Consider the following 17,809-nt stretch of genomic DNA (forward strand, 5'->3'; position numbering starts at 1 on the left):
ATCCTGTGTGTAGGATGTTTAGCAGCATACCTGGCCTCTACCCATTCGATGCCAGCAGCACCCCTCCCTTGCAGTCATTGACAACCAAAAATGTCTCTGGACATTGCTCATTGTACCCTGGGAGACGTGCTCACCCTTGTTGAGCACCCCTGTTATGAAGGATAACTACTATTTTGTTGTTCAAAATAGTAGTTACCCTGGCACTGCTTCCACCCCACCCTCTCTGTCCACATGTCACAGGACAGTTGCCAATATTTGTACAACAGTCTGTCTACCCTAACCACAGCTGATCAGACTCAAGACCAGCCGATCAGGGTCCCTCCCACAGGAATGTGGCATTAGGACTAGAAGATGGCATCTTAGTTTGGGTGGAATCATGAGTACAGAAACAAGCCCAGGCAGGATAGGGAGCCAGGTCCCAACAGAGAGTGGCTCCAAAGGAGGCCATGTATGGCCAAAAGAATGAAGCAAGGGAGCAGGATGAATGAGATTCGATGGCCTTCTAGATTTGAGACCACCGACTTTGTATTGCATAAACTGGGCTGAATGAGTTTCTGTTAACTGCAACCCAAAAAGCTCTAACAAAGCTCTAATTCCACGGTCATTAATCATTAGTATGATTAAACTAAGCGCAAAGCTAGGAAAAAGAGGGAAAGAATAAAGATTAGAATAAAAACAGATGATGTGGCAAATAGAAAAACAACAGAATCAACAAAACCAAAACTTTGGTTCTTTGAAAACATTCACAAAACTGACAAACCTTTAGCTAGACTAAAACTGAGAGAAGACTCAAATAACTAAAATCAGAAATGAAAGTGGAGACATTACTACAGGCCCTACAGAGATAAAAATGACTACAGAAGAATACTATGAACAGTTGTATACCAACAAGTTAGATAGCCTAGATAAAACGGACAAGTTCCAAGTAACACAGAAATGACCAAAAGTGACTCAAGAAGAAAGAGAAAATGTTTACAACTAAGTTACAATTTTTGATACTGAGGGATTTTTCCCACGAAATGAAGTCTAAATGGAGCAGGTTTCTCCCACTCCTGTGATCCTTTTGCATTTTTGAAATTTGATTTCTACCTCCTGACCACAATGCTCCCTCCCCGTTGGCACCTCCAGAACAAAGAAGGATAGGAAACCCAAGCCCGTACCGGAGACATTTGAGGACCATGTCCAAATCCACCAGGTAGGAGATGACGTATGGCTTGCCATTGTCCAGAGTCTCCAAGGCCTGAGAAAAGAGAATAAGGTCAGCAGAGACATGCTGGTACAGGAGTGAAACAAAGCAAGTGGGCCGAAGGACAACATTTGATGCCTGGGCTGGGAAGGGCTGGCGGAAAACAAGGGCGAGAGTCCCCTTTGTGCCACTGAATGTCAGCGGCCTTTCTGGGCCACTGTCCCAGGTTTTCCACAGGCAGGGAGAAGAAGGGGCACGGGAGAGATGAGGCATCAATTTCTCACTCAGTCACTTCACAAACACATTGTGTGAGCTTCTGCTTTCTGCCAGAACTAGATGCTGGGAATACAGACGACAAGGAGTTTACAGAGCAAAGAGAGTGAATAATGACACAAATCATTAATCACACATGTGATGAGTACTAGAAAGTAGGAGGCCAGACTGCCCAACCCAGTCTGAGGAATACCAACCCGAGACCAGCACTTTAGGCTAAAACCTTAAGCATGAGTAGGAGGCAACTAGGCCAAGAAGACACTACAAATGGCGACAGAGCTCAGAGCACCCCGGGCAGAGGGAGCAGCATGTGTCAAGGCCCTGATGCTCTAAGAAACTTGGTCAAAAATATGAGGAAAGGCTGGTAGCTGGGCTGCATGTCTGAGGGGCACAGTCCAGCATGACTTGGATGGAGCCAGACAAGGCAGGGTCTCACAGACTATGTTGAGGACGTTATCCTACAGTTACGGGATGCCAGGCAAGGCTTTAAGGCATAGTACCATGGGATAATTTGCCTTCTCGAAGGTTCACCTTATTTAATTTATTTATTTATTTTGACCGGTAAGGGGATCGCAACCCTTGGAATGGTGTGGTCCACACCACGCTCAGCCAGTGAGCGCTCCAGCCATCCCTATATAGGATCTGAACCTGCAGCCTCGGCGCTACCAGCGTTGCACTTTCCCGAGTGAGCCATGGGGCCGGCCCTCAAAGGTTCACTTTAGCTGCTGTGTGATGAATGTATTGGGGGAGGGGAGGAGATTGCCTCCTGTTTTCTTCTGCCTCTCACGGATGGAGAGAAGGCCCACTATGCAGGGGGCCCTGGGAAGACCCCTTCCTGGGGGTCTCTCTCCAAGGAAGGCCTCCCCATCATAGCTTTTCTCCCTACACTCCCCAGTTTCCTTCTTTCTTAGCCAAACCCACTGCATCAAAGGAGACAGAGAGGGCTGACCAGTTAGTTCAGTTGGTTGGAGCGCAGCCTTTTAACATCAAGGTCACAGGTTTGGATCCCCATAACAGCCAGCCGCCAAAAATCAAAACAAAACAAAACAAAGGATACAGGGAAGCTCGTCTGGCTGATGCAGGGGCATCCCCCAAAGGTGTCTTTCCTAAGTCATTCTGATCATTTACATTGTCACATCGTAGCCCGTCTGTTCACAGGATGCTATGAGCCCATTCCCCACATGGGATGCAAGGGGAGAAGGCTGAGGACTCACTGCCAGGTAGGTCCGGTCCCGCTCAATCAGGTCGGCCAGGCGGTGCAGCAGGCGGCCCCTCTCAGACGCATCCATGCGGCGCCAGGGTGAGCCCAGCTGGAAGGCAGCCCGGGCAGCCTTCACTGCCCTGTCCACATCTTGCTGGAAGAGACCCACAGAGGCAACTCAGGCCTTTGCAGCAACAACCGCCTCCAGATATCACCTGCCCTGTTGCCAAGCACACCCCTGGGGCATCAGCACATGCCTGCATGGAAACTTGTCCCCAAATAGTCCTTCCTCACCCCACACGGTTCCATCTAATAAGCTCAGTGACAGGGCAGAATAACAGCCCCCACTCTCCTTCCTAGGAGTCACAGTGGGAATGAGGACCTTGACAGTTTCTTTTCTGGTATTTTCATTTCAAAATCCTCCAAAGAGTTTTGGAGGGAGAGGCACCCAGGAGTCACTGCTTAGAATTTGAGCACTTTTTACTGCTTCGTAAGCAGCAAGCCCAGCAAAATGGACCATGCCTTCTAAGACAACTAGCAACCTCCAACAAATGAAGGTTTAACCAACTTCCCTCTCCTTGGAGAAGCGGTAAAATCAACACAGCTAGCATTTTTCATAGAGGGATATGAATCAGGAATCAGGGAACAGGGTTTTCATTTATATTGAACACATTTACCATTGGACTGTCTGATGAACCAAAAAGATTCACATTTGCTTTTAGCAAAGGAGGCAAGGTCTTACATATGAGTGTAAAGGATTGTATTAAAGCAGAGGGCAGGAAGCATTCTTGAGTTATTTTTAATGTCTTTTATATTTAAAAAAATAAAATACTTTTACCAAGAATCTAATTTAAAAATTCTTAAGATATTACTGATTTTTTTTCAGTTCCTACCAGTATATATAATTCAAACCAAGAAGAGAGCTAGATCTTAGGAAGCCCAAATTCTAACTAATAAGATTTCCATCTAGCTGTGCATCTCCTTTCTCTGATCTTCACCTTCCAGGTCTGGAAAGGATAGACCGGATAAATGCACACTATATGAATTTTCCAACCCAGATACCTTTGTTTTCAGAGAAGAGTTTCTTTTGATTCATTTACTCAAAAATTTTAATTGGTATGTTTCAGTTATGAAAGTAATACACATATATGGTAAAGTTTCAACAGTACAAAAATACATAAAAAACAAAAACATTCCTGTCAAAAGGCAAGTCACCAGTTCTCACCTTGTCTCCTTCAGCTACCTGACAGATGACCTCTCCCGTGGACGGATTGACTGTGGGGAATGTTTTCTTGCTGGCGGCATCATGCCATTCATTGTCTATGAAAATCTACAAGAAGAAGGAAAAAGTTCTCAGAACCAGCTTTCAACTGAACACTGACCACCTGCAATGTAAGAAAAAAAAATCAGAACAAATATGGATATATATGAATTAGCTTCGGAGAGGTATAGCCTGGAGGTTAAAAGCACAGGCCTTGGAGAAAATCTAAGCTGGAATGCCCTCTGCCAAGTGACCTTGAATAAGTCATTTGACCTTTCAGAGCCTTGGTTTCTTTGAAAAATGAGGAGAATGTTCCTACCTGTTCCAGTTATTGACTGCTGTAACAAATCACCCTAAAACTCAGTGGCTTGAAATGATTTATTATCTGTCACAGTTGTGTCACCTGATTGGGCTCAGCTGGGCAGGGCTCATGTGGGCTCACTCATGTGGTGACAGTCTGAGGGCAGCTGGGCTGGATCATCTGAACTCCATGGTGCTGGATGTGCAAGATGTGTGCTTGTCACTCATTTGTCTGACACCAAGCAGCTGCTTGGGCTTCCTGACTACATGGCGGGCTCAGCCCACTCACATGGCAGCTGGCTTCCCCAGAGAAAGAGTGTTCCAAGAGACCCAGGTGCAAGCTGAAAGGCTTCCTAAGATCTAGCTTCAAGAATCATGTGGCCTCATTTCTGCCACCAAATTCTGTTGGTCAAAGTGAGTCAGAGGCCCAGTCCAGATTCACAGGTAGGAGAGACAGCTTCCCCTCTCCTCGGGAGGAGCAGCAAAGAATGTGCAACCACCTTTACCTACTACACTTTCACCCACGGTTGTCATGAGAATGGAATTAGATTATTCTTTCACCCATTCAGCAAATATTTAGTGAATCCCTGTGATGGGCCAGGCACTATTCCAGGGCTGAGGACATAGTGGAGACAAAAAAACAACAAAGATGCTGCTCTCAGGGTGCTGTCATTGTCACGGGCACAGAAAACCAGAGACACAATCAAATATACAAGACCACCTCAGAGTGCAGTGATAAGTGCAAAAAAGAAAAATGGGATCCAGAGAAAGTGACTATGGGAGGGGGTATGGAGAATGTTAGCCAGGATGGCTGGGGGGTCCTCCCCGAGGATCAGACGCATGACTTGAGTCCTGACTGATGAAAAGGAGCCACTCATAGGAAGAGAGAGAGGACAAGCAGTCCAGGCAATGGGAACAGCAAGTGCAAACCCCTGGGGCAGGAACAAGTCTGATGGATCTGAGAAAGAACAAAGGTGGCCAGAGTTACTGGTGAACTAGGAAGTGAAAGGGATGGAGTAAGAGAGGAAGGTGGGTCCCGTGAAGCCCTCAGTTCAGCACCTGGCTCATAATTAAAACTAGGCCATCGCTGTTGTTGCCGGTGTATTAACAGCGACCAAACCATGTCTAGGGAAAGATCTCATTCTTCATCAGGCCACAGCAGGGAGATGGAAGCCTCTTCATTTGCTCAGAGAGAGAGAGTCCTTATCAAAGCTGCTTGATAAAGTGCCAAAGTTTGCTCTCTGTTCCCCAGAAGCCAGGCAATGGTCTCAGGGGAGCACAGAGAAGATCTCCCAGTAAGCTGTTCCCTTCAGGCTCAGGGAGGCACCCACAGTGGTCACTTCCCCAGGGCTCAGGGAAAGGCCACAGGTGAGGTGAAGGCAAGGATGTCCAGCTCTCTGCCTGCCTTCCTCAAGGGGTCTCTCTGGCCCCAGCATCCCAGCATGGCTTAGCACCTCAGGCCTGAGTCTATGATCACACACAAGACCAAACCACCATGCAAAGCCTGGAGCTTGGTTCATACCAGGGCCCAAGATCTGAGGACCAGCAGGACCCAGGGAGCGGTAGCCAGGGTTAGTAGTCAAGAGCCAAGGTTTGGGACAAGAATCTAGATGAATCTGGACTCTCCTGCTTCCAGTTTTGTCACACGGGACAAGGCCTTTACCTCCCTGAGCCTTTGTTTCCTCACCAACAGAGTGGGACTCATTATAGTAGCCCTTCATAAAGTGGCATGTGAGAGTTCAGAGTGTTTGTGCCTCACCTAAGCATGCAGCAAGTGCCCAGTGCTGTGATAATGATAGGGTGACTGGGCACCCCAGGAAGGAGCCGGTCAGGTAAGGACCTAGTGGGGTCACTTTTCCAGGCTGAAACTTGATATTTCTGCACAATCCCTATACCACCATCATGGCAGAATCTGCAGCTGTGCATACACAGTAAAGACTCTCGGCATTAGGCAGGAGAACGTGGGTAAACGTTAACCAGATTTTTGAAAAAATATTTGTGTGCGGGCCGGCCCGGTGGCGCACTGGATAGTGCGCCGCTTGGGAAGCGCGGTGGCACTCCCGTCCGAGGGTTCGGATCCCACAAACCGACCGGCTCCCGCTCACTGGCTGAGCGAGGCGCGGGAGCAACACCGAGGCTTGCGATCCCGTTGCCGGTCCCCGGTCCGGTACGGGGGCAACACTAAGGGTTGCGATCCGTTGCCGGACTCGGAAAAAAAAGACAAAAAGCCAAAAAAAAAAAAAAAAAAAAAAATTTGTGTGGTTTCCTAATAGCCAGTCGATCATTAATCTTTAGGGAAATAAATAGAGCACAGCCTTATAACACCAAGGTCATGGGTTCGGATCCCCGTACAGGCCAGCTGTAAAAGAAAAAAGAAAAAAAAAAATCTTTAGGGAAATGACATTCTTGTTTCTTCCGGCAGGAGGGCTGCCCGGGCATGGTAAAAAGAGCCCAAGCATGGAGCCGGAGTTCAATTTCAACTCTGCCATGCCTGGGTGGAAGGCCCTGGATACATGCTCCTCCTCTCTGAGAATCAGCCTCCTCTCTATTTAATGTGGAGGAGGGGCAAGCTCCTGGGGCCTCTCTAACTAACATGAGGAGGAGGGACAGGCACACGCAGGCGGGCAGCCTGCGACTGTGTGCTGAGCTCTGCTGCTGTCTTCACCTGCAGTGCGGGCTCGGGGTTCACAGCCTCACACCTCACTGCATTGGTGTTGGAGTGAGCAGGACTGAAGCCATGTTGGGACCTAAAGCTGCCTGGGCTGCACAAGGTGGGAGGATATTAAAAAGGACAGTTTTTTTCTCTCCACTGTTGCTTCCCATCCCCTGACTTTCTTATCTCACTCGATAAGTAGGAAAACAAGGCTGTGAAGCTAATTAGTACTTTGCAAAGCTAACAGTTCTTTCTTTGAGACTTGTAGAGTTTTGAGAAATAATCAAGGCCAAACGACTGGCAGCTGACCTTGGGCACTAGCCAAGTACACTGGCGCAAACCAAAATCTTGCAGAATCCTGAGATAACAGCGAAGATGAGAACAGAAACCGGATGAGGCTTTGGCGAGACCTTGTACCTGACACATAGACACGGACCCCTCGTAACTCACATCTCCTGCTCTCCTGCTTTTCACCTCCCATATTCCATTCCCTCAACTCTTCCTTTAAAAACCCCTCAGTAAATGTAAATCTTTGAGATGGGGTAGCCTACCATCTGCTTCAGCTGAATACATTTGCTTTTCTAACACCAACCATTTGACTTCTGAGTTTTTTTTCTTTCCTTTTCAAAAGGGCGGGCAGCCTGACCTGAGTCCAGTAAAATTGGCAGCTATGTGCTTGAGGCAGCGAGGGAGGCTGGCTGGAGTGGGTGGGGTGAGCTGGGCTGGTCTTGTACCGTCCCCTCCAACCTCTCATCCCCCCCACCCCCAGGAGGACATCCACCTGGCCTCCTGAATGTCACGGAAACAGCTAACATTTACTAGCTTCTCATTATGAGGCAGCCCCTGCAGCAAGAGTTCTCTGCACTTGAACTGTTCCCATTCAAATCTCATGGCAAACCTAGAAGATGAACTCCATGTTCTCCACCTCACAGAGAAGGACACTGAGGCACGGAAGAGATCAAGCCACTTGCTCAAGGTCACATGGTAGCAAGGGCAGAGCCAGGATTTTGATGTGCTCTTTACCCAGTTCTTCCAACTCCAACCTCCAGTCACAGGCCAGTTCTGCTTTCAAGGAGGTTCAAACTCTCTTATTCATGAACTTTCATCTTCATGGTTTACTTACTGCCCCGACACAGGTTGACTTCGCATTTTTAGTACCAAACTCAAAGTCAGACAGATCTGGGTTCAATTCCTGACTCCACTCCTCGCAGACGGTGAGCCTGGGCAAATGCCTTCACTTCCCAGATGCTTTAAGGAATACCTTTGGGGGCTAATGTGGGGATTAAATGTGACAGCAGGTCTGGTTTCCTGAGCCGGGCCCTCAGCAGGTGACTACAGTATTGCTCTAAATCCTGGAACTCTCTCAGGTCAAAGATTCTGAGCAGCATGGACATCACCTTTTTCTGTGTGTTCCGTGCTCAACTGCATAATAAACTAGCGTGTCCTGAAAAAGTTTTCATTGTGATTTTGCAAAGACCAGGAAGTATGCAGGGGAGAAGTGGGCCAGCTGGGTAATCTCCCACAGGCCCCACTCCTTTCTTCCCGGGCAAAGACCAGGCTTCCGCATCTGATTTAGATTAGGTCCCTGGAAGGATCACTCGTTTGCCTTTGGAAACCCTGAATTTGCTGAGTCATGCTTCATTGGAGAATTAGGTGAATCAATTTTCAACAATCTATCCATTCTTCTCCACCGATAAGATAAACCTGGGTTTGCCTAGCAGTAACCTGGAAACTTCTCTGGTTTAGATTTCTCATTTCTCTTCTAGACTCAGTGGTCTCCCCTCCCTGGGCTGAGGAGCTAGAGTAGGAATTTCTGTGACACTGAGTCTCTGCCAAAGTTCTGCTTCAAGTGAGGAGAGTTTCACAGCAACTTCTCTTGAATAAACAAAAGGACAAACTCCAGGACAAATGCTTTCTAACCTTCTGGCCCCAAACCCAATGCCTGACTTACATAACATGTCTAATTTAGTCACCCTGGGGGGAGGGGAGTCCTCCAAACCCACGCTTCCTTTTTTTTCTTTTGTTTTGGTCGCTAGCTGATCAGTACAGGGGTCAAACCCTGGACCTTGCTGTTATTAGCACCACACTCTAACCAACCGAGCTAACCGGCCGGGGGGGGGGGGGGGGGCCTCGCTCAGCCAGTGAGCAGCCGGTCTGTATGTGGGATCCGACCCCTCGGCGGGAGCGCCGCGCTGTAGCAGTGCGCCACCGGGCCGGCCCCCACGCTTCCTTTTTTTTCTTTTGTTTTGGTCGCTAGCTGATCAGTACAGGGGTCAAACCCTGGACCTTGCTGTTATTAGCACCACACTCTAACCAACCGAGCTAACCGGCCGGGGGGGGGGGGGGGGGCCTCGCTCAGCCAGTGAGCAGCCGGTCTGTATGTGGGATCCGACCCCTCGGCGGGAGCGCCGCGCTGTAGCAGTGCGCCACCGGGCCGGCCCCCACGCTTCCTTTTTTTTCTTTTGTTTTGGTCGCTAGCTGATCAGTACAGGGGTCAAACCCTGGACCTTGCTGTTATTAGCACCACACTCTAACCAACCGAGCTAACCGGCCGGGGGGGGGGGGGGGGGCCTCGCTCAGCCAGTGAGCAGCCGGTCTGTATGTGGGATCCGAACCCTCGGCGGGAGCGCCGCACTGTAGCAGTGCGCCACCGGGCCGGCCCCCACGCTTCCTTTTTTTTCTTTTGTTTTGGTGGCTAGCTGATCAGTACAGGGGTCAAACCCTGGACCTTGCTGTTATTAGCACCACACTCTAACCAACCGAGCTAACCGGCCAGCCCCTGCTTCCTCTTTACAGTTTCTAGAGGCAGAGGGACATTAAAAGCTGATATTTTGGATCGGGACTACTGGCAAGATGCATAAACTTTTTCCATCAAAATTCTCTAATTTCTATACATTTTCATAAGTACTTCTCACTTTGTTTTGTAAAAGTTGCATTCACCCATGCATTACATAAGCTTTAACTGACAGCCACCACCACGCATGGAAAGGAACAGGCTCTGCAGACCAGGGAGGGGTCAGACGGCACTATTGAGGGGGGCCTGAAGGGCAAGATCAAGGAAGAGCTTGGGGACAGGGGGACTGAAAGGTCCCGTGTGGCTGCAGAGTGCAGGTGAGAGGAGAACCGAGGCTCTCAATCCCATTTACTGTGTACCAGGAACTGCACTTGGTGCTGGGGGCATTGGAGGGACCAGGACAGACAGGGCAGCACCCATTCTAAGTGGGGATAATAACAGTAGACTTCCTATTTCATAACCTGCTTTTCTCAGTAACAATTTATCTTGGACATTATTCCATAGGAAGATCTGCCTCATTATTTTAAAGACAGACCACAGTTTATTTAACCATTTCTTACCAATGCACGTTTAGGACACGTGTTCACTGTTCCGACAATGCTGCTGCAGCAAACATTGTTTTACATGTGTTTTTGCAAATTTGGGGCATATTACTGTGTACAAATTAGATTTCTGAGTTGGAGGATAACACAGATATCTTGTTTTCCAGGCCTGGCAAAATATAAACTGCAAACATAGACTTGGTGGTGGCGGCCTTGGGGCATATTACTGTGTACAAATTAGATTTCTGAGTTGGAGGATAACACTGATATCTTGTTTTCCAGGCCTGGCAAAATATAAACTGCAAACATAGACTTGGTGGTGGCGGCGGCAGCAGGGAACGGGGAGGAGAACCTGGGGTGGAGTTGCATGAGCAGGACAGCTAGACTCTGGGGGCGGAGGCCTGACCAAGGCAAGAACACAATGATAGTCTGGCTACCACCCCCACACCCCATGACAATGGGCAGTCATAATCTGCCCAAGGTCTCCAATAAAAGGCTAAATTATGTTCGGTAGCACCAATTTAAGGAGGCAGAACACATTCTAGAAAAATTTCAGTTCACACTTTGAAGCATGAAAGAACTAGGGAATACCTGGGAAATACACATCCCTGGAATACCTTATTTTCCCAAAGACTGAGTGAGTGAGCAAATGCTGTGGTTTTCCAGTCTGGGATGATTCCTGATGGCATTTATTTATAAGCACCAGTTGGGTAACTGTCCAACGGAAAGCAGATGCTATCTTTCGTATACAAGATCCCAAGGCATAAAGCTCAAAGTAAACATGGAATGCCACACTCTTTCACACTTCACACATCATCCAGAACCTTGGGGTTAGTCTGCAGTTAAGGCCAAGAGCAGCTGGTCTCCCCAGACTCACTGGAAACATTCTGGCACCTGACCTCAGCCCTCCTCTCCCCACTTCAGTTCTGCAGTCTTAGATTTGCACCACTTCCAAGATGGGAGGGTTGATTCTACTGTGGACTATTTGCCAGGCAGGCGCAGTTTCAATTTGTCGACATGTTATGGTTTGGCAACCTCTGCCTTGCTGAGATCGCTTTCCCCTAGACAATTTCACCACCCCCTGTGACTCCCCACAGTCCCGCTCAGGTAAACTCCCAAATACTTTGCAATAAGACCCTTCTGAGTGGATATACTGGGTTCTCATTAAATAACCCTTTCCCTTGCTCCTGGAGCATGAAATTGTAAACATAGTTTCATAAATAGTAAGCAATAATGCATTCAATAAATATTTACTGAACAGCGATTCTATGCCAAGTTCAGTGCTAGGTGCCAAGAACACAAATGTGAACAACACAAACACAGCTCCTCCTTCCTGATTTCAAATATTCGATTCAATTGTCCCTTAAATATTTACATGCTTGTCTGATCAGGAGGTCAGGAGACAGGATAGCATGTGGCTAGGAGCACATGGTGTGTTAGAGCTGGACAGAGCTGATTTGGAAGCCTGGTTTCAAACTTATAACTTAATGTGAACTTGACCTCCCTGAGCCTGTTTCCTTACCTGTAAGATGGGACAGAAACTATACCTGCCTTATAGAGTTGCTGGTAGAATGAAAGATGAAAATGTAGGTAAAAGTCCTCAGTATGGGGCCTGATAAAAAAAAAAGTGATTGATAATCATGATTACTGGATCAGGGAACACATATGCATGTCCACAACACATACATTCTGCACTCAACTTGACCTCAATACCACAAACATTACACAGTCCCCGCCTTCCACAGGGAATACATTCCAAGACCCCCATGGATGCCTGAAACCACAAATAATATTGAATCCTATACATACTATGTTTTTTTGTATACATTCGTACCTAGGATAAAGTTTAATTTATAAGTTAGGCATAGTAAGAGATTAACAATAGCTAATAAAATAGAACAATTGTAACAATATACTGTAATAAAAGTTATATGAATGTGGTCTCTCTCTCTTTCTAAATATCTCAATTGTACTGTATTCACCTTTCTTGTTGACCAAGGTTAACTGAAACCACAGAAAGTGAAAGAGTGGATAAGGGGGGACCGCTGTATTGTAGCCCAGTCACCTGTAACTGAAGTGTGTCCTACGCACTCTGGGCAGGCAGGAAGTGTTGAACACCATTTGCATTCCCTGATAAAAAACTGTTATTAGAAGCAGAATTAACCATGATGGCCTTCAGTGAAACTCCCCAGATTCTCCGGGTTGCCTGCCAAACAAGCAGTTAACTAGTGTGATCAACGGGGTGACAGTTCACTTGACTCATTCAGTACAAAACCACTGTATGGCCCAACACAGATTTTGGCTCATTCTGTAAGAATCTCCCAGGAAGACAAGAAAAATCAAGTTCCACTTCATATATACTGTGTTAACAGGGATTATCTGCAGGGGTGGGGTATCAGAGGACCACTATTTTCTTTCTTTTTTCTTTTAATATTTGTTCACAAGGTATTCAGCTTTAAAGAAATAAAACATTTAAATAAAGTCAAAGTCCCCTTTCACCACTACTCACAAGCATGTTCCCTATCTGGCCCCATCAGCTCAGGTAATCATCACCCTCACAGCGTGCAGTACATTCTTACACATTTTATATGGAGATGTGTCTATCCACATTCAATATAAAGTTTTACTTAGTGTAATTTTAATTGGCTTCATATTGTGTAAAGTGCTGGACATTTTTTCCCTCTTGAAACATGTTTTTAAGATCCATTGTTCATACAGATCAAGCTAATTCTTTGTAACTGCTGCACGCATAGAATTATTCCTTCCTGGGCCGAGCCCGTGGCGCACTCGGGAGAGTGTGGCGCTGGGAGCGCAGCGACGCTCCCGCCGCTAATTCTTTGTAACTGCTGCACGCATAGAATTATTCCTTCCTGGGCCGAGCCCGTGGCGCACTCAGGAGAGTGTGGCGCTGGGAGTGCAGCGACGCTCCCGCTGCGGGTTCGGATCCTATATAGGAATGGCCAGTGCGCTCACTGGCTGAGCGTGGTGTGGGCGACTCCACACCAAGGGTTGCAATCCCCTTACCCGTCACGAAAAAGACAAAAAAAAAAAAAAAAGAATTATTCCTTCCTGTAACTGTAAAAGAGGTTGTTCATCTTCTTCCCTATGAAACCCAAACTGGCTTATTTCCTAAATTTTTGCTAATATAAACTATGTTGCAATGAACATGTGAGCAGTGCATATGTATATTTCCAGTGAGTGTCTACCTTGCAGATTCCTGTAATGCTTGACTTTTCCTACTGAGGATGTATTACTGTTGTAATCAGAAAATTCCATATAGGAAGATCCTTTCATAATTCCCTTTTGGTCAGTTCTCTAGTTCCTGAGTGTTGTGGTCAAGGGGCTAAAAATAAAGAAACAAGTTTAATTCACCCCAAACTCCCACTCAACTTCACCACAACCTAGTTTACCCCCTCAGGAAACTGCAAATACAAGAGCACCATATTAAATGAAGTTTATCACTGTTAGATCATAAGCTCAACAGCATCACTGTCATCCCAGTTTTTACTTAAGGCTGTGATAAATATGGAGGCACCAGCAGCCATGAGCGCGGCACTGCTAAGGGCTGTATAAGGATGACCCTGTTTCATCCTCACAGCAACCCTCTGATACAGATGGGATTTTCACCCCATTTTACAGATGTGACAGCTGAGGTACAGAGCACCCCCACCTGCACATGCTCCCCTCTTCCCTGTTTTATTTCTCTTCATAGCATGGATCACCTTGTGCCGTACATGCAGTTCACTAATTTATTTGTCTCTCTCCACCTTCCAGGATGCAAGCCTCCCATGGGCAGGGATTCTTGTCTGTTTTGTTCCTTGCAACTGGGGGTGCTTAGGAAAATGCCTATCAAATGAATGAACCTCCCCAAGGTCTCATCAACTAGTGAGTGGCAGGCAGTCTGAGTCCAGAGTGCAAAACAGTGTCTCACGACATTCCCTCATTCATTATTATTACCAACAAACATGGATTGTTAATGTGGAAGATGAAATTATTAGCCTGTGGAGTATACATAAAGCAAGTATATGTCACAGGGCCTAGTTTCTTGTAGTTTCAGGTTTAGCCTAACTTCTCAAAAGTACATATAAAATGTTAACCTTACAAAAGACAGGAAATTTTTCCCCAGGCTAGTCTCTGTTGTAAGATAAAGAATTGTAGCACAGCAAGGTTGCTGGCTCAGAAGACAGACAGGTTACTGATTGATATGTAAAGATACTGGGAAATTTCTGTACGGAGAGAGAATGTTTGCTAAGATCAAGCTTTTGTTGGTGGATTGGACTTAACCTCTTGCAAATTGCATTATGGAATGTCACCTTGCTTGTTTTCCTGAATGTTACCAGCCTATATTGTTAAACTATAACCCCACCTATGTTCTTTTCCTGTAACTTCCTAGTCTGGAGAATAAATGCAAGGGGAGAACCCCAGTTCTTGGTTAATTTCCCAAAAGGAAGGAATGCCTCTCTCTTGAGGGTTCCGGGAGATTAACCTCTTTGGGGCTTCTCACTGCTCAGAAGAGATGTGCTTTGAGTAATCCTTTGAGGCTCCATCACCCAGGGGAAGAGGGGTGACAAATCCGTGGGAAGCAAAGCAATGTTAGCCATGCTCCAGCCAGGGGGATTACTTTGCTGAAACCACAGTCCCTTGGGTTTTCCTTTGAGTTGTCTTTCCAGATCTTAAATACTCTCCAAGTAAGGGAGAAAAAAAGAATGAAAAATGAAAATCCATTTCATTCACAGAGGTGTATGTTTCTGAAACCTGTCAAGGATGAAAAATGTTGCTCTTCAGGAAGCCTGGACACAATAGCTCTCCCTACCAGTCCCTGCTGGGGGAAGGAGAACTCACCCTAAAATCTGCCTAACCCAGCCAAGTTTACCCACCCTGAGGCCCCAGCCAAGACAAGGAGAGGCAAGAGGACACCAAGAAGGTGGACCAAACCACCCCACTCAATCCCTTTTGGGTAGAGAAAGATGTGGAAAGGAGAAGACCTATTGCCTGGACCCCCTTCCAAGAGAGACCCAACAAGTTTGAATAGCAACTTTCTCCCCAGTGCCCTTAACCCTCCAAATACCTTTGAGAGAGAAAACTCAGTGCCCGCAGAAGCAACTACAGACCAACCTAGTAGCTCCTCTTAACTCACCCTAAAATCTGCCTAACCCAGCCAAGTTTACCCACCCTGAGGCCCCAGCCAAGACAAGGAGAGGCAAGAGGACACCAAGAAGGTGGACCAAACCATCCCACTCAATCCCTTTTGGGTAGAGAAAGATGTGGAAAGGAGAAGACCTATTGCCTGGACCCCCTTCCAGGAGAGACCCAACAAGTTTGAATAGCAACTTTCTCCCCAGTGCCCTTAACCCTCCAAATACCTTTGAGAGAGAAAACTCAGTGCCCGCAGAAGCAACTACAGACCAACCTAGTAGCTCCTCTTTGGGAAACTGACTCAAGAACAGTTCATTGAACTTCAAGGAACCAATAACCCCCTGCCCCCCCCCCACCCCCCGGGGAAATGCCCAGGTATATGAGCTAGTTAGTACAGAGCCCCTGGTAAGAAGCCTTGGCATTCTTGCCAGCAGGGTTTGCAACAAGACAACACTGGAAACAGCCCAAGGAGCTTTGGGAGTGGCCAGTTCCAGCAAGGTGCTGCCACAGAGTGGAATGCTTGGCAGTTCTTGGAAAGAATTAAATAAGACCTGAATGTACTCAGATAATCCAGACACACTGTTCAATGAGACAGAGAGCTTCAGAACCTAAGTTGGAGCATCTCATTCATTAAAAAAAAATTCTAGTTCTTTCTCTTTTTCTCTTACACACACACACACACACACACACGCACACACACACATGCTTGTAAATGCAAAGAAAATATCTCAAGATCACACAACCACCAGTTAACAGTGCACACACGCGCGCGCACACATGCTTGTAAATGCAAAGAAAATATCTCAAGATCACACAACCACCAGTTAACAGTGCTCTTGCGGAGAGTGCAATGGGGTATCTGGTATCCCAGACTTTTAAGTCAGTACTCTTTGCATTTTTTATAGTGAGCATGTGTTGCTTTTATGATCTCAAAAAATCTGACAAAGAAAAGCAGCCGCAGGGAGAATTCACTCCACTCCCCCAACCTACACCCCCAGACTAAATCTGGAGAGCAGGACCCGTGTTATCTACCAGGCCTGGGTGCACATTTGCAGCCACGATCTGGGCCAGACAAGCAGGTGCACTCTTGAAAGCAGTCAGCTAGAAGCCGGCTCCACAGCATCCTAAATCAGCAGTAATCCCAGAGGACTAGTGGTCTCTTTATTCCCACCCAAAGCTACAACATACCACGGAATGTTCTGATTAGGGATTTACTCTTGGGAGTCCAGATGTGAACTCCAACTTATCCACTGACTTCAGTCTTTAGGCAAGTCACTAAACCTCTTTGTGACTCAGTCTCCTCATCTGTAAAATGGAGATAATTACAGCACCTCCCTCACCCGGCTGTTGAAAGGATCAAATCAAACGACGTAACAAGTAAATGCTTAGAACAATGCCAGGCGCAAAGGTGTGCACAGACAAGAGCTGTTATTAACTGTGAAGTTCCCACCAAGTGAGCGAGGCGCTGTGCTGACTGTACACGTTATCCTCTGACTCCCTTCCCATTTACAGAAGAACAAACAAGCTCAGAGAAGGGAAGCCGATTTGCACTTGTTGCACAAACAAAACGAACTCTTTCATAACCGATTTCCTTCTCTGAATTCCTGCACTTTACCCGAACTCAAATATCAAAAGAAAAAAAAATATTCCAAAGTCTTGTCTGAGCAAGAAATCGGCCACTGGGAATCAGTTTTATCCTGCAAAGTCCCTCCTTAGTTTGGTCAAAGAGAGCCAGCCAGCTCCATTTGGGAACTCAGCCCTGCAGGCGAAGGTCCCACGCCCTCTCCCCATTCCTGGCCGTGGAAGCAGCGGGAGTGCCGACTGGCCTTGGCTTCTCCCTCGGTGAACTGGTGAATTGTAGCTAAAAACTACCTCTTTCTCCTAGTTTTTCCTTTTGAACTTCCTTGGACGAGGGCATGAGTCAAGGAGTAAGAGACGACCAAAAAAAGAAAAAAGAAAAGAAAAGTTCCTGCAAAGAGGGTCTTCGACTGAAACGTGTTCTGGGTGGGCGACGGTGGAGACCCTGCGCAGACACTGCGGCAACTAAGGGGCCCGAAAGCCAAGGACCACGGGCGACGGGAGGGAGTATGAACCCCAAGAGTTGGCGCTGGAGAAACGGATAAGGGGCTCAAATCACAGCGGGATCGTGGCACGGGGACTGTCGGGGGGCGAAGGGGTCAAAATGCTCGCAGGACGGGAAGGAGAACGTGTGCGTAAAGATCAACCACAGCAAACTGCTCGAGCCCCAAATGGGTAAACTGGGGTCCTCCACGGCCCAGGGCCTTTCTACCCGGCAGGCTCGGTCCTCCCGCCGAGGGGCCTGCAGAGACTCGGGCCCGAGGACAAAGCGAGAGACTCACCTGGTTGTAGAAGACCTCGGGCTGCTGGTTGGGGGCCGGCACGGCCTGGGTGGCGGCGGCCGACAGGAGACGGCGGCCCAGGCGGGGCCCGAGGCCTCGCGCC

The 17,809-nt window shown here is 47.4% G+C and overlaps 1 protein-coding gene across 1 annotated transcript in view; it reads right to left on the bottom strand.

Annotated features, from left to right (window-relative positions):
• ALDH2 (aldehyde dehydrogenase 2 family (mitochondrial)) overlaps positions 1–17,795 on the bottom strand; it is a 34,311-nt gene extending 16,516 nt beyond the window's left edge. Inside the window, exons 1-4 of the mRNA XM_008572705.1 lie at positions 17,707–17,795; positions 3,886–3,990; positions 2,674–2,814; positions 1,161–1,240 (exon numbers count right to left, since the gene is read on the bottom strand). Of these exons, the coding sequence (XP_008570927.1) occupies positions 1,161–1,240; positions 2,674–2,748 (155 nt within the window). The 5' untranslated portion in view covers positions 2,749–2,814; positions 3,886–3,990; positions 17,707–17,795. The remainder of the gene's footprint in view (positions 1–1,160; positions 1,241–2,673; positions 2,815–3,885; positions 3,991–17,706) is intronic.
• Positions 17,796–17,809: the final 14 nt, after the last annotated feature.

The sequence above is a fragment of the Galeopterus variegatus genome, unplaced genomic scaffold (genome assembly GCF_000696425.1).
Source record: "Galeopterus variegatus unplaced genomic scaffold, G_variegatus-3.0.2 Scaffold823, whole genome shotgun sequence".
Classification (NCBI taxonomy): Eukaryota; Metazoa; Chordata; class Mammalia; order Dermoptera; family Cynocephalidae; genus Galeopterus; species Galeopterus variegatus.